Source organism: Sus scrofa, chromosome 14 (genome assembly GCF_054392235.1).
Source record: "Sus scrofa isolate SSC_HxYL_T2T_F1_AM1 chromosome 14, Sscrofa_HxYL_maternal_Yorkshire_Landrace_v2.0, whole genome shotgun sequence".
Taxonomy (NCBI): domain Eukaryota; kingdom Metazoa; phylum Chordata; class Mammalia; order Artiodactyla; family Suidae; genus Sus; species Sus scrofa.
The window spans coordinates 79,810,001-79,831,390 of NC_139396.1; the positions used below are offsets into that span (position 1 = coordinate 79,810,001).

The 21,390-nt window shown below is 47.5% G+C and overlaps 1 protein-coding gene and 1 long non-coding RNA gene across 7 annotated transcripts in view; one reads left to right on the forward strand and one right to left on the reverse strand.

The window, feature by feature from the left end:
- Positions 1–21,390, reverse strand: part of LOC146396806 (uncharacterized) — a 769,570-nt gene that overhangs the window by 503,302 nt on the left and 244,878 nt on the right. The gene's annotated exons all lie outside the window — the stretch shown is intronic.
- The window catches only part of PCNX2 (pecanex 2), a 293,795-nt gene that overhangs the window by 257,869 nt on the left and 14,536 nt on the right, over positions 1–21,390 (forward strand). For all 6 annotated transcript variants that reach the window (XM_021074292.2, XM_084996835.1, XM_084996833.1 and 3 more), the window contains 2 exons: positions 2,824–3,057; positions 5,093–5,205. In XM_021074292.2, the coding sequence (XP_020929951.2) occupies positions 2,824–3,057; positions 5,093–5,205 (347 nt within the window). The remainder of the gene's footprint in view (positions 1–2,823; positions 3,058–5,092; positions 5,206–21,390) is intronic.

Sequence of the window (21,390 nt, forward strand, 5' to 3'; positions counted from 1 at the left end):
GGCAGCGAGCTGGAGTGGTTCTGTGTCCCCTCAGGAGGAGTGGGTACCCATCCCGTCATGCACGGGAAAGCTGAGCATCGGGCCGGGGTTATGCTCCAAGGCCAATGCTGCAAGATTTGGGCAGAACTACAGGAGGGAATTCTAACCTTGGGATCCAAAGCCCTCCCTCGTTAATGATTCTGACTTCATTGGTGGAGGGGCTGCTTTAAGTCCTCCCTGGAAATGAATGAAAAGGTTAACCATGTTCGGCTTTCTGGTTTTTTTTTTGTTTGTTATTTCTGTCTGGTACACTTGATCTGGATCTATTGGGCAAAACTAGAACAGATGTTTGCTGGAGCCAGATGTTTCAACAGACCAGATTTCTTTCGACCCTTTGTAATTGTCCCCTGAGCAGTTGTGCCTTGAGCCCACAGTCATGTTTCCCCTTTTGCCTGTGACTTTGGACCAAACACTTAGATCAGGTACCTCATAGAAGCTCTAAGTTGTCCTGCCAGCTCGCAGCTCTTAAGACACCCTCCAGACTCAGGGTGTACATTTTTGAATATTAGATGTGCACTCAGGTGACAATAGGAGATTCAGCTGTTTCCTGCCCCCCAACAACCCCCTGTCCTCATCTTCTGCTCCAAGCTTCTCCTGGGCTCTGCTACTAAAGCCCCCTCTGGGCCTCCAGCGTGTGGGGTAGATAAGTCAAAGAAGCCAAAGATACCATGATTATTACGATTTTTGCACACCTCCCGTGTGCGACGCCAGGTGCACAGTGCATTGTCTCATTTTAAACGTTGAAACAGTGATGGGAGTTGCCATTGTGGCTCAACAGTTAATGAACCCAGCTAGCATCCATGAGGATGTGGGTTCAATCCCTGGCCTTGCTCAGTGGGTTAAGGATCTGGTACTGCTGTGAGCTGTGGTGTAGGTTGCAGATGTAGCTCAGATCCCATATTGCTGTGTATGTGGGGTAGGCCAGCAGCTACAGCTCCGATTAGACCCCTAGCCTGGGAACCTCCATATGCCAGGGGTTCAGCCCCAAAAAGTCAAAAAGACAAAAAAAAAAAAAAAAACCCACAGTGATGAAGAGTGGTCAGCGTTAGCACCTTTGGCACCTCTGCTTTTAGCCTCCTTTGGCTCTTTCCTCCTTTCCTCTCTCCCTCCTTCCATCAAAGGGATTTCTTAAGGCAGCAGTACTGCCAGGTGCAGGCTATGGAGGTGGGGGGAAACATGACCCATGAAATCCTGTTTATTGTCTGTGGACTTCATGTCTCCTGCTCCCCTCGCCCTTACAGCAGAGAGAAACTGAGTTGGCATCTGTCCGGGTCTTGCCCAAACCTAGAGACCACTTGTGTCTGTCCTCTCAGCTGTTCAGACTCCAACCAAAACCTGCAACTGGATAATTCCGCAAGCTCTGACCTTGGTGCTCTGGATTTCTTGTCCCAGCTAAGGGAAAAAGAGTGGGAGAGCTAGAGTAAGGGACCTGGGAAAGGGCCCCTCTGCCCACTCTCCTCATAGGCTCTGGTTGCTTATGCCATCCTGACATCCACCCCAGGAGCGTGATGCTCCATCTTCCTGCTTGGCAAGAATGCCTTTTATAATCAGAGAAGCCGTTGATGAAGGATTGGACTCCCCGAGAGCACGTGTCTCTGCCTCCTTGCATCAGATGCCACCACGACCCTCCTCCTCTTCTCCATCTGCAGACAAGATGCAGATGTGCTCCTGGTCCTGTCTCAGCGCAGGTGGCACCAGCCACATCCATCACCTGTGATCATGGAAGCAGCATGAGGTTGAAAGGGGCTTGTCGGCAGATACCCTGTCTGTTACTGATGGACCCACAGCAGACGTGGATTCTCTTCTTCTGTCACATGTTTACTTCTCCAGGCTGGATGCTGGCCCTTTTGAAGGACGATTTCATTCAAAAACAACCAGATGGCTTTCGGTGATTCTGTAACTCAGAATAACAAAACACAAGGGTGGCATTTTCCCCAAATGGACTCATAAATGGAGTGTTTGATGGAGGAGGAAACAGGGTTTTTTAAACTTTTTTTTTTTTTTTTGCTTTTCAGGGCTGTGCCCTTGCATATGGAAGTTCCCAGGCTAGAGGTCAAATCAGAGCTGCAGCTGTGGGCCTATACCACAGCTACAACAACATGGAATCCGAGTTGCTTCGGCGACCTACACTACAGCTCCCAGCAACGTTGGATCCTTAACCTACTGAGCAAGGCCAGGGATCGAACCCACATCCTCCTGGATACTAGTCAGATTCGTTTCTGCTGCACCACAGTGGGAACTCCTGGGTTATTTTTGAAGACATCACAGATGTAGATGTTCACTGTCTGGACCCCCAAGACGTGTGTGTGTGTGTGTGTGTGTGTGTGTGTGTGAGACGACCGTTTTACATCATAAGCACCTTGCATAAGAACCTTGTTGTAGTTCACGACACTGGAGATCTTTCCCCATCCCTTCCGACCACATCAGCCCAGCCCAGCATCCACGAAGCCCTGGGCAACCACAGTGCTTTTGTGTGTGTTTCTCAGAAAGGATGGTGCTGGCTGTCATTCTTCCTCCCCACACAGATTCTCTTCTGATCCATGCTGCTTGCATTCTGTTCTTCTCACATCCCTCTTCCCCACAGCCACTCTCCAGAAAGATCATTTTCGAATGTCTCAAGTGGGTCCTGTGCATTAAATCTAGCAGGGGATACAAAGGTTGCTCCATGTGGGGGTTTCATGTCTCTTGTGTCCCTGAGGTTGATTTACTTTATGAGATGTGATAAAAAGTCTTTCTGGCTTTGAAAGGGCTATAAGGGCTTGAAATCTTCCTTTCTCCCAACAGAGTATAATATACTATATGGTGACGTCCCCCAAACTCCTCTCCTGGATCAAAAATGAGTCACTTCTGAAGTCGCTGCAGCCGTTCACCAAGTGGCATTACATCGAGCGTGACCTCGCCATGTTCAATATGAACATTGACGATGACTACGTTCCATGTCTCCAGGGAATAACGAGAGCCAGTTACTGTAATGTTTACCTAGAGTGGATTCAATACTGTGCACACAAAAGGCAAGAGGTAGGTAGGGGAGGTGGGGCTGGAGGAGTTGAGTAGACGTTTCAAAAACATGGAACAGATGTTCCCTGGTGGCTCAGCAGGTTAAGGATCCAGCATTATCACTGTTGTGGTTCAGGTCACTGCTGTGGCACAGGTTCGATCCCTGGCCCAGGAACCCATGCCCTGGGCATGGCCAAAAAAAGGCAAGGACTATTATAAAGACCACCTCTTCCTTATACTCTCTGATAGACTAGAGTAAAATAGAGGGCAGAAAGAACAGTAGCATTTGGACAAACTTTTTTTTTTTTTTTTTGGTCTTTTGTCTTTAGGGTCACACTTGAGGCATATGGAAGTTCCCAGGCGAGGGGTCGAATAGGAGCTGTTGCTGCCTGCCTACACCACAGCTACAGCAACGTGGGATCCGAGCCACATCTGCAACCTACATCACAGCTCACAGCAGTGTGGGATCCTTAACCCACTGAGCAAGACCAGGGATCGAACTGGCATTCTCATGGATACTAGTTGGGTTCATTAACCACTGAGCCATGATGGGAACTCCTGGACAAATGTTTATTTAACAATTAAGCAAAATGAAATGGGAGAATTCATATACTATGTCTCTGGTGAAGAAGCCTTGGTATATTTTCCTGTTTACCGTGCTCAGAGTCAGTGCAGTTTCAAGCCTCAATCATGGCTTGAAAACTCTGGACTGTTCTTTGTGTGGAGTAGTTTTTTGAGATTTCTGTACAGAGTAGGTTTGTGCTGAGATGTAGAGGATTTACTGAACATGCTGAGTGGTGAACAAGCACATTGTATTTAGTGATCAGATGGTCCCAGCTACTTCTGTAGTTTTGTTGTGTCTGTCGTGGCCCACGGGTTGAGGACACTGCTGGAGATGAATGCAGCCTCTCAGAAACGAAACCAATGACAATAACATTGTATAAAAGGAAGAGGAGGAGGCAGGCAAGGAGAAGGACAGCAGGGAGGGAGACAGCTAGAGGGAGTTGTCTCTGCTTCTCGGGGTTTGGAAAGCTTCTCGTGATATGTTGCTGGAGGGGTCGGGAGCTCCGGGTTGAAAAGCGCCACGTCAGTGGCTGATGAAGTGTGTTGTGTGACCTGTGAGGGTCCACCACATCATGACACTAGCCCAGGTCCTTGACCTTTTTGTGAGTGATTTAAAACAAGGGGTGGGGAAGGGGGACGGGCAGCGGAATCTGCTTCCTGGACCTTCAGCCAGTTGACTGCAGGCTGAGACCGTCTCCCACGCTGAGCCTCTGCTGGTGGCTGAGATGTCAAATCAATCGAAGAATCTGTTGATTTCCCTGGCTGCCCCCACGTCGGCGCTCCTCCTTCCACAGCTGGTTCACAGCAATGAACTCATTTTGTGTGTTTTTCGCAAAAGATGTTTTGACTTTCAGTTCCATCTGCATCTCCCCCTGCTCCTCTTTTTAAGCTCTAGATCATCCCCTTCATTTACTTGTTGATTGTGGACTTATGGACAGGTCAGTGGGCTCCTCGTTGAGGAGGAAACAGGAACCCTCATTTGCATTTGATTCCTCCCCATCTATCCCTGTGAAGAGCCTGTTGCCTGCCTTGCACAGGGTTTCAGTGGGGTTTGGACAGGCTTAATGTGGATGTTGGACAAGATTAAGGTGATTGTCGGAAGAGTTAAAGTGGAGGTCGGAGAGGTGAAGATGGGGGTTGGACAGGGTTAAGGTGGGGGTTCATCTGACTGTGAGCTCTGACCCTCTTCCTCACCCTTGATGCCGTATTCACAGTTCCAGGGAATTAGGCCAGCGAGCTACAGGGTTGCCCTTGTATTTTTTCAAATAGCTCCCCACTGAAGATTGTTTTCCATTTCCAACCTCAAGGGAAACTGTCTCTGTAGTTTCCCTTGAGGTTGGAAATGGGAAAAATCTTAAATGGGGTCATTTTAGTGGGGCTGGACACCAGATGGCTGACACGTGGAAAGCCTCCTGTACTTCTGCTCTGTGGCTCTGGGGTGGGGTGTGCGGGACCCCAGCTGAAAGCTGAACTGGCATCCTTGCTCTTCCAGCCCTCGAAGAACCTGGACAGTGATGAGGACTCTCCTCTGGTGACCTTGTCCTTTGCGCTCTGCATCCTGGGGAGAAGAGCCCTGGGCACCGCTGCCCACAACATGGCCATCAGGTACCTGGGGTAACAGCTGGTTCAGGCGCCAGCAGTTTATATTTTGGATAGATTTTCATCGGTCATATTCTTCATTTTAAAGTTGAACTGCTTCTACTTCTTTCAGAGTTCTTTCCCTAATAAATCATGTTGGGCATGTAAGGAGACTTTTTGACTAGGTGATCTTTTGAAGTCTTAGATGTGGAAATAGCATTAATAGGGCAGGGTCAAAACTCCGGAATTCTGGGTCTAGGGTCTTCTCTGTCACAGGAGCCCTTGCAAATTTTCCAGGAAAGATGAAATGAAATCATGCAAACGAAGTTCCTAGCCTGGTATTTAGCAGAATTGATGCTCAAAAAATGTTAGTTCCCTTCCCCTGTTTTTCCTTACAAAGAAAATCGACTCTTCTTTGCCCTAGTCCAGACCCCTAACCTGCCCTGTCTCTGTGGGGCTTTAATTATTAGATGGTGTTCCTCCCGTTTTTTCAAACTCTCTTTTTTGCCCGTTTTTCCCCCTCTGCATGTAAATCGCCCAAGTTTCTTTTCTTAAAGAATGAAACAATTTTAGAATGCATAAGCAATGGGGTCCTGCTGGAGAGCACAAGAAACTATAACCAGTCTCTTGGGATAGAACATGATGGAAGATAATATGAGAAAAAGAATGTACATATACATATATATAATATACAACTCGGTCACTATGCTATATAGCAGACATTGGCACAACACTGTAAATCAACTATAACACAAATAAAAAAAAAGCTGCATAGAATAATTGGAAAAAATTAAAAATCAAGACAAATTGCAAATACACATATTCAAAATCCCCCCAAAAAAAATTCTCTCTTGACTCTTTCACCTCCTTCACCCCCTGTCCCTGAGGTCTGTTATTCACAAGCGGGACCTTGAATTTGAAATGACATTGTGCTCATCGCCCACACCACCTCACTGCCAGTTTGCCTTCTCTGGTGAAATGGCTCCTGAAGTTCACCAGCCACCTCCTCGTTGCCCCAGGGGGTGCCCACTTTGCAGACTGCCCCTTTGGGACTGAGCTCTGGGGACCAGCTGTTCTGAATTCTGCCTGTCCGTTAGGGTCATCTTGATCAGTGCACATGAAAGTCTCCTGACGGCTTTGTAAATAGCCGGATGCCAGGCTCTCCCCCCACCCTCCAGCCCCACTTCCCATGCAGAAGTCCTGCAGGGGGCCATGCTTCAGGGGTTTTGAGGGCTCTCCAGGTGCATCAGTGTGTGGTCAAGGCTGAGACTTGTATAGAAACTTACAAAGAAAGAGCTCTTCTAGGTAGCCTCCCCTCCCTGGTTTCTCCTTAACTTGGACTTTCTTCAAGATCTCTGCCTTGTATTGGTGATAGGGTGCTCTGCCAAAAGGGTCCCTTTGACACTGGACTTGAATGAGTCTGGTGGTAATTAGGTTGGAGGACAAGCTTCCTAAGGGCAAAACCCACGTGCATGCTTGTTTGATCACCCTCACAAGCCCTGGCAGTTGGGTGAACAGGTCCAGGGAGACTTGTCGCCTGTGTTCCAAATACCCTTCCAGTGGGAAATGGATGTGAGTCATTGCAGGTGGCAAGCCGTGGACAGGCGTCACCCATGACTTGTGTGTGAATTGGTAGGGGGTGACGTGGTGTGGTTGGGCATCCGTCCACCCTCTCTGGAGGCAGAAGACTTGAGTCATTAAGGGGAAAAGGTAAGAATCGAGGTGGTGAGAATTCATGACAGCTCTTCTTTCAACTCCTGCATTGCAAAATTGTATGATTTTTATATGGTATTTGTTTACCTCTTTCTGACTCACTTCATTTAGTATGAGAATCTCTAGTTCCATCCATGTTGCTGCAAATGGCATTCTTTCATTCTTTTTATGGCTGAGTAGTATTCCATTTTATGTATATACCACATCTTCTTAATCTGTTCCTCAGTTGTTGGGCATTGAAGTTGTTTCCATGTCTTGGCTGTTGTGAATAGTGCTGCCATGAACATAGAGGTTCATTATCTCTTTGAATTGTAGCTTTGTCTGGCTGTATACCCAGGAGTGTCATTGCCAGATCATAAGGTAGTTCTATATTGAGTTTTCTGAGGAACGTTATATCTGAGGAATCTAAAATGTGGCACAGATGAACCTATCTACACAACAGAAACAGACTCAAAGACATAGAGAACAGACATGGGGTTGCCAGGAGGGGAGGGGTGGGATGGACTGGGAGTTTGGGGTTAGTAGGTGCAAACTATTGCATTTGGGGTGGATAAGCAATGAGGTCCTACTGTATAGCACAGGAAACTCTATCCAATCATTTGGGATAGACCATGATGGAAGATAATCTGAGAAAAAGACTGTGAATATATGCATGACTGGGTCACTTAGCTGTACAGCAGAAATTGACAGAACATTGTAAATCAACTAGAAATTGATTTAAAAAATTGAAAAAAAAAAAAGAATGTTAAGATTTTCTCAGGGGTGAGCAGTGCCCACTGATGAAAGTACTGTGGTCGTCTCTGTGTTGGGAAATACTCTGGGGAGGAGCTGACTGACGTCTAGCCCCTTTCTTCCCACCCGCCTGACTCAGCCTCCTTACTGGACCCAGGCATCTATCTCCCTTTGCGGTCATCACAGACTGAACTGATGACTATTTAAAGTCGCTCCTTCCTGGGCTGAAGCCTGATGCAGCTCCTGCAATGCTATAAATAGGGAGCTCACTCTCTGAGAGGGTTTCAGAGGATTCTGGACTCCATGTCACAGAATGAGTCTTCAGACATTCACAGCCTCCAAGCAGATAATCTTTGGTTGGATCAATGTGAAATTCCGTGTGTGTGTGTGTTTTGTCTTTTTGTGTTTTTAGGGCCACACCTGCAGCATATGGAGGTTCCCAGGCTAGAGATCCAATCAGAGCTGTAGCCATCAGCCTACACTGCATACACAGCAACACGGGGTCCGAGCGGCATCTGTGACCTTCCCCACAGCTCACAGCAATGCTGGATCCTTAACCCACTAAGTGAGGCCAGGGATTGAACCCACCTCCTCATGGATGCTAGTTGGGTTTGTTAACCACTGAGCCACGATGGGAACTCCTGTGTGTTTTTTAAAATAAATTTAAAATTTTCTTTACAAATTGGAAATGCAATGCTGCAAAGATTTCACTCCTTCTACCCCATTCTGCGATATTTTCAGACCTCTTTGATCTTGTTCTCTGTGTTACTTGCAGATATTCCTGACCAAGTGTTTCTTGCTAGGTCTGCTTTATTTATTTTTTCCTTGATGAAGCACCATGCTTACCAGCTGCTCTTGTCAACATTATTTAGAGGGGATTTTCTTTGTGTCGCTTTCTCATACTCCACATTGGCTCTGCTTGTTCCGCACATAAGTGATGAGATAAATCTGGGAGTAATACTCTTGGTATTCTAGAGAAAGATTTGATTATCTGGGACCGATTCACTTCACTGAAAGGTCCCGTGCCGCAGGAATATCCTACAGTGCACTCACATTTCAGTCCTTGACTTACTGAAGGGAAGTTATGTTACATGCTGCTTTGGGCCAGGGGTTGGGGTCTGAAGTCCATGAAGTGCTCAGTTAGTTGGGTGTGTGGTGGGGGCGGGGAGCGGTACAGGCCGAGGAGGAGCTGGAAGCTCAGCGGGGTCCATACCTTGGCCAACTGAACAGCTATGTTCTATATTTCCTGTGCTAGAGTTCAGTAAATGGTGCTGCTTGTGCAAAATAGTTCCAGGGCTCAAAAACATTTAAAACTTCCACCCCCATGGATACTAGTCAGGTTCTTAACCCAATGAGCCACAACGGGAACTCCAGTTTTTATAGAGTCAAACTGGTCTCCAAAACTCTCTCCCAGTTTGCTTTCTCACTACGAGTATTTTGCCAACCCCTGACTCATGCTCGATATTCAATCTTTTAAAGTTTTTCTAGTCTCATGGGTGAAAAATTATCTCATTCTTATTTGAATTTGCATTTCCATGATTAATAGTGAGGCTAAGACTCTTTTTTACATAGGAATTGCTCACATATTCTTTTCACTGGATTGCCTGCCTATTTATATGATTTACCCCTTTCCTGGGAGGTACTTGCTGATTTTTAGGAGCTATTTTCATATTAAGATATTAATAGGTGTTAGAATTTCCCTGATGGCCTAGTAGTTGGGGATCCAGGGCTGTCACTGCTGTGGCTCAGGTCGCTGCGGAGCCATGAGTCGCAGGCCCAGCCAAAAAAATTAGTACTTCCTATCAAGGTGTGCTTATCTTTATTTTTATTTAGGACAACTGCTAAAAATGTTATATTCTAATTTTCGGATTTTGTTTCTGTCCTAAAAATGTTGTTGCAACTCCTGGATATAAAAATGGCAGCCTCCGTTTTCCTCTGAGACAACTACACCTTCCCTTTCCCATTCAGGTTTTTTTGTTTGTCTGTTTGTTCGTCTTTATTTTTCTTTTCAATTAAAGTATTGTTGATTTACAGTGTTGTGTCCATTTCTGCTGTACAGCACAGTGACCCAGTCATTGTGTATATATATATATGTATATATATATATATGTATGTATATATATATATATTCTTTTTCTCATATCATCTTCCATCATGCTCTATCCCAAGAGATTGGATAGAGTTCCCTGTGCTGTACAGTAGTAGGAGTTTTTGAATCCTGTCAGGTCTTAGGGTCAAACTTTATTTATCAGCTAATTAGCTGCCTTGTGACTGTTTCATGGTTCTGGCAGAGGCTACAACACTCCTGGGTCTGAGACAAAGGACTTTTCCTCACAGCACAGAACCAGAGTATGTGTATCAGTTCCAAGGCCCATGGGGGTGTGTCCAGCACCCTGTCTCCATTTCTGGAGAGGACCCCTGAGCTCGGGGTTCCAGCCATCCTACAGCAGAGAGAAGTGTCACTTCACCCTGCAAGGAGGTTCACAGCAGTCGTCACCCTGAGATATGGTCCTGGCCCGCCTCTTTGGCCCGCCCCGTAGGGTGTGCTGAAGAGTGAGGCCCTCAGCCCTGGCTCCCAGCAAACCCACATGGAATGTGTTTTCTTTTTCTTTCTTTTTTTTTGTCTTTTTGCCATTTCTTGGGCCGCTCCCATGGCATACGGAGGTTCCCAGGCTAGGGGTCAAATCGGAGCTGTAGCCACTGACCTATGCCAGAGCCACAGCAATGATGGATCTGAGCCGTGTTTGCAACCTACACCACAGCTCACGGCAACACCAGATCCTTAACCCACTGAGCAAGGCCAGGGATCGAACCCGCAACCTCATGGTTCTTAGTTGGATTCGTTAACTACTGCACCACGACGGGAACTCCCCTGGAATGTGTTTTCATACGTAATGGGGGCGAGGGGTCCAACTTTTTCCCAAGTGGAGAGCTGATAGTCCAGCCCTGTCTGCCAAGTAGCTTGTCATTTGTTAGTTAGCAGTTGGTTAAACTCACCACTAACTTGAAATACCACTTTTGCCACTCACCGCATTTCCCTAGTACCTAAGTAATATGCTTCTGGATTTCTGCTTCTGTTGAAGTGACCCATTTGTCTGTTCTTACCACAAAACCATACCGTTTGGTTGACTGGAGTCACATTGTTTTAGTATCTGAGGAGCCTGCTTCCCGTTTGGTGGTGGGGCTGCTGCTCCTGCTCGTTTTCTCTTCAGGTAAAAGGTGGAGTCACATTTTATAAAAACCTCGGTTGGAATTTTGATTGAGGTCGTATTCAATTGGCAGATTCACTGGAGAGGAAAATGGACATTAGTCAACAGTATGATGTTTCTTTGTCATCATTCTGCTTTGAAAATGTCTTTTGGTAACAGTTCACCTTTTTTTTTTTTTTTTTTTTTTTTGAGACTTGCAATCCTTAATGGAGTTCTTTCTATTTTATAGTTTTATTGTGGTTATGAATGGGATCTTTTTTCCTGTTACATTTTCTTTCTTTCTTTTTCTTTTTTTTCGTTCTTGCTTTTTAGGGCCACACCCGCAGCATTTGGAGGTTCCCAGACTAGGGGGTCAAATCAGAGCTGTAGCCACCGGCCTACACCACAGCCACAGCAAGACAGGATCCGAGCCACATCTGCGACTGACACCACAGCTCACGTCAACACCAGATCCTTAACCCACTGAGTGAGGCCAGGGATCAAACCCACAACCTCATGGTTCCTAGTCAGATTTGTTTCTGCTGCACCATGAATGGAACGCCTCCTGTCACATTTTCTAATAGGTTACACTGGTGTACAGGAAAGTTGTTTTTTTTGTGGCGGTTTGATTCATGATTTAATTATTTTTGCTTTTAAAATTTACCTACAGTAAAATTCAGTTTTTGAGATAGACATCTGTGAGCTTTGACAAAGGCAGAGAACTATGGAACTCCCAGTACAGTCAAGTTACGGAAGGTTTCCATCCTCCTAAGTGAATACCCCAAGGCCATGCCTCCCAACCCACACTTCAACTCTGGAAACCATCGATCTGGTCTCCAGCCCTACAGTTCAGCCTTTTCCAGGATGTCATATAAGTGGAATGATATCGTCCATAGCACTCTGAGTCTGGTTTCTCTCTCTCAATACGTTTGGATGTAGTAATATGTCCTTCTTGTTGGATGTATCAATAATTTGTTCATTTTTATTGCTGAGTACTATTGATGTACCATGTTTTATTCATCCATTCACCATTCAAGGTCACCGGGATGATTTCCATTTCTGGTGATTTATAGCAGAGCTCCTAGAAACTCTGGCATTTAGATTCTTGTTTGTGTTTTATGTCCATCTCGTTCTGGGCACCTCAGCTGAACTCTGTTATCAACGTATTATTTCAGTTAATTCTATCTGATCATCTGCCGGAAAGACCTAGCCAAAAATAATGACAATTTTGCCCTTTTCTTTCCTACATTGATAACTCAGTTCTTTTTGCTGGCACCTTGGCTGTGACTTCCAGTCTGATATTGGAGGTAGGCAGCTGTTAGTGTCCAACTGCTGCTGTCATGAATGACCACAAGGTTGGTGGCTTGCAGCTACATAAATTTGCTAATCTTTTATCTTACCGTCCTGGTGCTTAGAAGTTCAAAATGGATTTGACTAGGTTAAAATAAAGATGTTTGTGGGGCTGTGTTCCTTCTGCAGGCGCTGAGAAGAGAACCCAACTCCTGTTCTAGAAGCTGTCTGCATCTCCGTGGCCTCTGCCTCCCCACTCCTGGCCAGCAGTGTAACACCCTCCAATCCCCCTCTGACAAACTCTGCCTCTTCCCCCTCCTCCTTTTACTCATGAGGACTCTTGTGACTATAGTGGGGTCTCCCAGATGAGCCAGGAATAGCTCCTCATCTCAAAATTCTCAATTCCCTCCCATCTGCAAAATTCCTCATGCTGTGTAAGGTAACACAGCCACAGGTTCCAGAGATGAAGACATGGACCTCTTTGAGGGGCCATTATTCTGTCTGCCACAGCATCCCCACATTAATTCAGACATTAATGGGAACAAGTATCCTATTTTAGCACCAAAAGATAAGCGTTGTTTTAGGTTTCTATTAGACCATTTTGGTCAAGTTAGGCATTTCCTTCTTTTCCTGTTAAGCTTTTTTATCAGGAAATGGCGTTGAGGAGTTCCCATTGTGGTGCAGCAGAAACGAACCTGACTAGTATCCATGAGGATGTGGGTTTGATCCCTGGCCCTGCTCAGGAGGTTAAGGATCCAGTGTTGGTATGAGCTTTGGTGTAGGTCATAGACGTGACCAGGATCCCACATTGCCATGGCTGTGGTGTAGGCCGGCAGCTGCAGCTCCGATTTAACCCCTAGCCTGGGAACCTCCATATGCCCCGGGTTTGGTTCTAAAAAGAAAAAAACAAAAAAGGATGTTGAATTCTTTTAAGGGGTGAGGGCTCACTCTCAGATGATAGTCTTCTTCAATCTATTCATGTAATCCAGGTTACATTCGCAGATTTCTGTATTGAAACATCCTTACAATTCGGAAATGACATCCTTACAATTTTCTACTTGGTTGTGACATCTGCCATCCAGGCACTGATGGATTCACTTTGCTAATATTTTATTTTTTTATTTTTAACTTTTGCTAATCTTTTATTCAACCTGGTCATCTTTATGTTGCGAGTAGAAGTGGCTCATGGTCCGCGTGGGTATGTGTGTGGGTGTTTACTTTATTTTGTATAATTTGAACTCAGGAGTATGCCCTTAGGTGTACTTTATGAGACCCAACAAGTCATTCCCATTTATTTCAAGAGTAAGAGATGATTTTAGGACATCGATACTGCTGGTAAGTCTTATACAGCAGCCTAGCCTAAGTCACAAACCCTGCTTCACTGAGTGGGGTTGTTGGGGAAGTATTTTGACTTTACAATAGTGGTTTCCATAGACTACCCTCAAGGAAGAAAAATATGTGCCTGAAAAATTGGAGAGGATTAGTAAGTGGAGAATCATCTAAAGTGATAAGCTGAATGCAAGTGAGCCAAAGAGTATGAATATATAAATGTCTTTAACTAAAATGTCCACATTTTGAAGATAGAATGAATTAATAAGGACATGACAAGCCGACACTGATCATTTTTTAAATTTGGAGTTTGGGGCATGTCTCTTTTATAGAACTGTGTCTCCTCCTGAAGAAAGGCAGGCAAATGTATAGGGATGTTTGATTTTATTTGAAAAATATTTTTAGGGCCATATCTGTGGCATATGGAAGTTTCCAGGCTAGGGGTCAAATCAGAGCTGCAGCCACAGGCCTATGCCACAGCCACAACAACACAGGATCAGAGCCACGTCTGTCACCTATACCACAACTCACAGCAATGGCAACACCGGATCCTTAACCCACTGAGTGAGGCCAGGTATCGAACCCATGTCCTCATGGATATTAGTCAGATTTGTAACCCGCTGAGCCACAATGGGAACTCCTTTATTTGAAATTTAAAAAAAATTTTGGGCCATGCCTGTGGCACGCAGAAGTTCCCAGGCCAGGGATCACCCCCACACACACACACTCACTGCAGCAGTGACTCAAGTCACAGCAGTGACAATGCTGGATCCTTAATCCTCTGAGCCATCAGGGAACTCCTATAGGGAGTTTTTAGTAAGAAGTCAAAATAGTTTCACTGACTCCAGAGGCTAAAAGACGTCTTCAGGTACATGAGAGGTGATGAGTGGATCCTGGCCAATGGTCCACTGATAGAGATAAAAGGTGAGAAGACAGTTGCACTTTACAGCAGCAATGTGTTTGCTTGAAGGAGAATTCTTACTTTCTTGGAGTAACTAGGCTTCTAAGAGAATAGAAAATTTCAAGATAAATGGAAGGCGAAAAATGATAGAGAAACCATCCATCCCTAGAGGTCCTGTGTCAGAGGCTGAGAGTCCTGGCCTTGTGGCAGGAGATCACTGTCAGTCTGTGGTCACATGTGCCATTTTTCCACCCTCTCACCCACAGTGGACAGAGGAAAATAATTTTCTCCAGAAAATAGTCCATCATCTCAATTTCTCCTTCTGAACTTCTCTTGGAGGTGAGGCCCCAAACCAGGACCAGTCATCCTACTGGAGCACCTTGCAGGCAGGATCAGGGATGGCTTGACAGAGTGGAGCTAGAAACTCAGAAATCAGAATCTGGAAGAGAAATAGACAGGAGTTCCCATCCTGGCTCAGTGGAAACAAACCCGACTAGTATCCCTGAGGATTCAGGTTTGATCCCTGGCCTTGCTCTGTTGGTTAAGGATCCGGCATTGCCATGAGCTGTGGTGTAGGTCACAGATGCAGCTCGGATCCCGTGTTGCTGTTGCTGTGGCTGTGGCGTAGGCCGGCAGCTACAGCTCTGATTCAACCCCTCGCCTGAGATCTTCCATTTGCCCCAGGTGCAGCCCTAAAAAAAAGAAAGAAATGAATCTGAAAAAAAAAAATATATATATATATATGTGTGTGTGTATGAATATGTATAACTGAATCACTTTGCTGTGCACCTGAAACTAACACAATATTGTAAATCAACTATATTTCAATTTTAAAAATCTTTAAAAAAAAAAAAAAACATGGGGGAAAAAACCATGGAGAAGCAACATGAGACAAAGGAATACCTTTCAAATGAAAGCAGCAGACAAAACCCCAGAAGACGACCTAAATGAGACAGACAAAGATAAGCAAGGCACCAGAAGGATGTGAAGTGATAGCTGTAAACCTGCTCACTGAGAGTGAGAGGAACAGCGAACACCGCCAGGGCTTCAGGAAAGAGAAAGAAGACATCAGACAGAACTGGTCAGAACCCCATGGTGCGGGAAGGTCTGTGCATGGGCTCCATGCCCGGCTCCCTCTCCCTCACTTCTCTGAGATGTCTGGGCATCTTAAGGACACATCCAGGTTTAAATCCCAAACCTCTTTGCATCTCAGCATCACCTGGGCAGCTTGGTCAGAATCTAGACCCCAGGCCCATCACAGAGCACCAGCTTAGACTCTCTGGAAGGAGCTGGGTCTGGAAATCTTATTTTTTGTTTGTTTGTGTGGGCGCATTCATGGCCTGTGGAAGTTCCAGGGCCAAGGATGGAATCCAAGCCACAGCTGCCACCGGCACCACAGCTGTGCCCTATGCCACAGGTGTGGTGATGCTGGATCCTTAACCCACTGCACAGGGCCCGGGGATCAAACCCGCGTCTTAGCAGTGCCCTGAGCCACCACAGAGACAACACTGGATCCTTCATTTGCTGGGTCACAGCGGAAATTCCTGGAAATCTATTTGTGAATTTGAATACCTTTCAGGAGATCTGCTTCTTCCCACAGCCAGCCTACTCCCGGTCTTCAGGCCAGCCTCAGGAAGCATCTTTCACTAGATAATAGCTGTTGATCGCATTGATTCGGAGGCCTAGAAGCAAAGAACTGCTGAATACTAAAACACCCAGAGACGAAATGTACTTTTAAAAAGCCTTTCATCAGATCTTACCGTTTACCCATTTCTCGCTTGGAAATGATTATTTCTCAGTTTTTGTGGGGTTTGTTTGGAACCATACCGCTGAGATCCTTTATCCAATGTGATCGCTTTCCAGTGGTTCTCTGAGATTCTGAGATTCGGATTTGGTTTCTATCCGAAGCCCGTGTTGCCTGGGTGTGCCGGCTCAGTGACCATCGGGATAATGATCAGAGGACATGGATGATGTCCCCACTGTGCCTGGGGACCATGCTAAGTGCTTGACACAAGTCGACACGTTTTGTCCCCTCTCAAGGCACAAGAGAGGAGGCGGTAGGTGCTGTCACTGGCGCCATTTCACAGCTGGAAAAATTGAAGCACAGAGCAGGGATCTGTGCAGTGTTTGGACACAGCCGCGCCCTGCCCAGACCCCTGCCCCTGACTGCCACACTGGGCCACCCTCAGTCCCATCTGCCCCCTGGGAATTCTTCAGATGGTCCTGTCTGCGTGGCTGAGTTACTCCGTGGCACCTGCCTCTTCCTCCTCACCTGTTTAAGCTCCCTTTGTTGACTGTCCTGGGCTGGCGGGTGCTGACGTCTGCATCTGGCACTCAAAGCTCCCTGTGGCCTGTGCTCAGGGCCACTCCATTGTCTGGGGTGGCACCTTGCCCTGTCCTGCAGGCTCGGGGCCCTTTCCTCTAGGAATGGTCACCCCTTTGGTGCTCCAGGCCCTTGAATGTGTTGCCTTTCAAAATCAAGCATAGGTTCCAGAGGACCATGGATGCTGGACACTGGGGTGTCTGTCCCCTCCTCACACTGACACGTGCCCATTATCCTCAGACCACACCTGTGCCCTCGGTCCCCCATGTAAAGGGATTCCTAGGAAGCCCTGCCCCCAGCCTCCACCCCTGGATGCACTTGAGCCTAAAGATGGACACAGAATCAATGACCGCAAGGATGGGAGACTTGCCCAAACACCCACAAGTATCACGGCCAGGGTTCAAGCTCAGGATTGGAGCTTCTGGCCCCCATCCCCCTGGCTCTGCTGGTCCATCTGCTGCCTCTCCATGCGGCCCTTGGGCTCTTAAGCCAATTAAAGGGCCTTGGAGCCACTTGAAGGACACCATTGCTTTCTTTCCCGGTATTCTTTACCAGGATGCCTGGGGTCCAAACCAGGGGTCGGTTTGATTCTGGAACCACTGGGGTGACCTCCTGGGTAAAGAGTATGTGAAAGAATTTTTCATATACTATCAATTCAGGCAGGATGTGTGCTGAGTATAAACACCAAGTGAAACACTGGAAAATGGCTGGTAACCCACCTTAAGAGGGTGAGGGGAGGGGAGTTCAAGGTTATAGGAGCTCGAGTTCAAGTTCATAACTTGAGTTCAAGCTCATCATATTTTTACTGTGGGCTCAACCAAAGCCTTTGAAGAGATGAGTGTATTCTCACAAAAATCTCTGAGCTGGTCTTTGAGAATTAAGATGATGCCAGTTACACATTTTTAAAGAAACTGTGTTTCCTGGAGAGGGTGGGGGCCAGGAGGCATGATCCTTCGGTGTGACACGAGATGCTGCTTATTTGTTCCCACCTGTCTCCTCCTTTTTCTCACATCTTTCTGGCTCCTTTCCTCTTGTTCGAAAGGGTCATAATAATAGATCGTGTACCAGCATCCATGAGCATGCACTGAGCTGATGGAACAGAAAACACTTAGGAACGCGCAAACCACCAGGAAAAGGGAAGGCAACGTGCTTCTTTCTGTCTCACTTCTAGTTCCTCAGAGCTGGTGCTAGTCACCCGGACTGGGGTTTTTGTTTGAGGAACTCTGGCAGGAGAGTGTGACCGGGAGCGATGGGATTCAGCGTGTTCCCAGCGCGTAGCTACGGGATTTCACAGAGGAATAAAGCACGTGTGAGGCAGGCTGCCATCCTGAGGTGGAGCCGCTCTCTGAGCTCGAAGACTGGCTGGGATAAACAAGCACATACCCTCTAAGCATCTCCATTACTGATCAGTAAGCCTGGGATGCCCGGCCTACAAATCACACTTAATCGTTTGCATATGTTCCCCAAGCTCTCGGTTCATGGCAATGCACCACAGCAGAAGGCTCTTCACGAGGCCCATCTGTGAACACAGGATACGGGCCTGCTTGGAAATGAACTCAGAGGAACATCAGTCGTTCCGGAGAATCTGCTGGCAGTCCTACAGAAGCCATCTCAGCATTAGAGTGCTTGCCACCTGAATCCCAAGATTCATTAAGGCCAGATCCAAGATCATGGCCCAGTGTACAAAACTTAAAATCTGTATCTTTAGCGGGATTTTTTTTTCTAAAGGAGCAGGGTCTTTCAGCAGCAGCACCCTTAGCATTTTAGGCTGTGTGGTGCTTTGCTATGGGGGGACTGTCCTGGGCGTTGTAGCAGCACTCCTGCTTGGCATCTACCCACTGCCAGTGGCACCGCCCCCTTCAGTTGTGACATTCAGAATGTCTCCAGATATTGCCAAATGTCCCCTGGGCACCAGAATTTCCTTGGGCTGAGAACCAGTGAGAGAGGGTGCAGGTGAAAACTGGGCTGAGGCGTTCCTGTCCTGGCACAGCGGAAACGAATTTGACTAGGATACATGAGGACGCAGGTTTGATCCCTGGCCTTGCTCAATGGGTTAAGGACCCAGCATTGCCATGAGCTGTGGTGTAGGTTGCAGATGCAGCTCCGATCTGGCATTGCTGTGGTTGTGACTGGCGTAGACCAGGAGTTACAGCTCCGATTCGACTCCTAGCCTGGGAACTTCCATATGCCGTCAGTGTGGCCCTAAAAGGAAAGAAAACCGGGTTGAGTGGTCATTGATTTTGAATAAAAATAGGGCTTTGAGGGGCGTACACGACGTTTGGCTAGAATAGAGCACGGAGGACTCCTCCGTGGGTGAGGAAAGGTGCGATATGAGAGAATGAAAGAAACTTTGCTTCAATGGGCCATCCTCAAGTAGTCACGGCCATGAAAGGTGATGGGTGAGGATGCTGAAATGGAGAGGACCCATTAAAGCATAAGCCTTAGGCAAACCTTGAGCTAGTGTTTCAGTGGCACTGCAGGCAACAGCTGTTTCCAGGAAGGTTGTGAACAGCTGCAGCACTGATGGCCCCAGGCTCTCATGTGTCTGCAGTACCAGCAGTCATGCCATCGTATAGTAGGAAAGGGGGTCAGGAACCAGAAAGACAAGAACAGGAGTTAGTACAATCAGAGCGTCACCAAGACCCAGTTTCATGGTCATTGGTGTCACACTGCTGGGGGTACAGAGTCACGCTGGGGCAGAGGCTGGATCATTCTTTCCAACACACACATGCACGCACACAAATGTGCACCCATGTTGTACACACACTTACACACACTTACAAATATATACACATGCACAAATACAGATGTGCGCCCATGCTTGGGCACACACACATGCACACACATGTATACACATGCATACACAAATGTGTACCCATGCTGTGCACATACACACACCCATAAAGCACAAATGTGCACCCGTGCTGTGCACACATACACAATGCACACACACACAGATGTGCTCCCATGCTCATGCACACACACACACATTCACACAAACACATGCATACAGTTATCAAGGGGAGACATTGTTCAGGTCCTAACTCCATGGAACACAGGTCGAGCCCTGCAGAAGAGCTGCAGAGGGCCCGTCTCGGAGTTTGTCACCAGGCAGTCCTCAGTGCAGGAACAACCAAGTCCATCTGAGTGGGATTATGTAGCGACAGGGTGGGGCAGGGCCCAGAAGAAATCTGACACGTGTAACATGTGTGAGAGATGCACACCCATGTGTAGAGAACCAGACGAGGCACAGAGATCAGCACGGGCTTACGTGCCACCACATGTACTAAAAACTCAAGTCACTACAAAAGCACTAGGGGGCTGGGCAGGGGCTGCTCCAGTGTCCATGGAGGCCGACCTCGATGGACTCGGATGTAACCCTGTGTACTTATTCCAGCTGCTGGTCTGGGGGAGGGAGCCTGTCATCTCAGCAGAGACAAAAGGACAAAGCCCATGAAACACCAAGTCAGAAATGTGCTGCGGGGCCTCCCGGAGACCCCTTCCCCCCAGCCTCAAAGCCTTCCCAGATCATCATATCTCTGCCTTCCTCCTCTTCACTTTCCGGAGGATAAGAGGCAGGTAATGAAACACCTTACTTTCAGGATGCCGGGACCGTCAAGGTGCTGAGGGTAATACCCTCGGTCTCATGGAGTTCAGATTCAGGCTTTGTTTTCTGCATGGAGACTCAGTTTAATAGCACAGCAGTCAGCTTCCCCGTGTGTCATTTTCCTCTGAAAACAGAAATGACCAGTGGAACAGCAGTGGTTGGGGGCCTGGGATGGGAACGCAGGCCCTCAATGAGGCCTGTGGAAGGGCGTTTACCGATGGGGATCTGCCTCTACCGCAGCCCTGAATCCCTGGCTCTTCTCTTCCGCCTGTGCAGGTTGCTCTGAGCGACTGGGGGTGGGGAGCCGGTCCCTTAACCTTCCTCTGCATCGTCCCCAGCCCTACATCTCGGGGACTGATGTCTCTAAGTGTGTGTGCAAACTGCGAGGCATTCTTCTAAGACTTTCCAGAAGAAAGCCCACTCATTTTTAATGCTCTCTTCACCATACTTCACTGAGGACAGGGGCATTTTAGAATGTTTTCCGTTGACAGCGGATGGCCCTGTTTTAAGCCTTCCCTCCCTGCATCCTTCCTTCTGCAGCCGGGCCCTGCTGTCCAGCCCTCCCCTCCCAGGGTCTGGGAAGCTGCTAAGCCCTCCCTCCCGGCAGAAGGTCTGGGTTCTCTGGGGGATGGTGGGGGGTGGGGGGAGCCTGTTCAGGAGGACTGTCTCCTGGAACTTTCTGCAAGGTTCTGGGCTCCTCCAGGCCCCAGCACCCGCCCCACCTGCCTAGATCCTGGCTGCCTCCACTTCCCACAGCCTGCCTCTCTCAAGGGAGTTCTGGAAGGAGATTAATGATAGTGGTACGTTCCAGCAATGACACCTCCAACAGGGGTCAGCAGAGTTATTTCCCTGCATGGGTCTAACATTGCTGCATCCAGGGTCTTGCTCTGTGAGCCAGCTCATCCCGTCCTTCTGAGCTCCATCCCCAGAGTCTCTGCCACACACTGCCCTGCTCTGTCTGTCCCAGTTCAACCCTGATGGGGAGGCTGTTGCGGTGCTTGCTTCCCAGGAATGGTGGAGGCCGGAGGGCCAAGGGTATTGATGGAAACAGAGGGAGAGAATTCAGGAAGACCGGTTCTTCCCCCTCCTTCCTCACAACGTGCAGTGTGTCGCTTTCATCAGCCCGCTC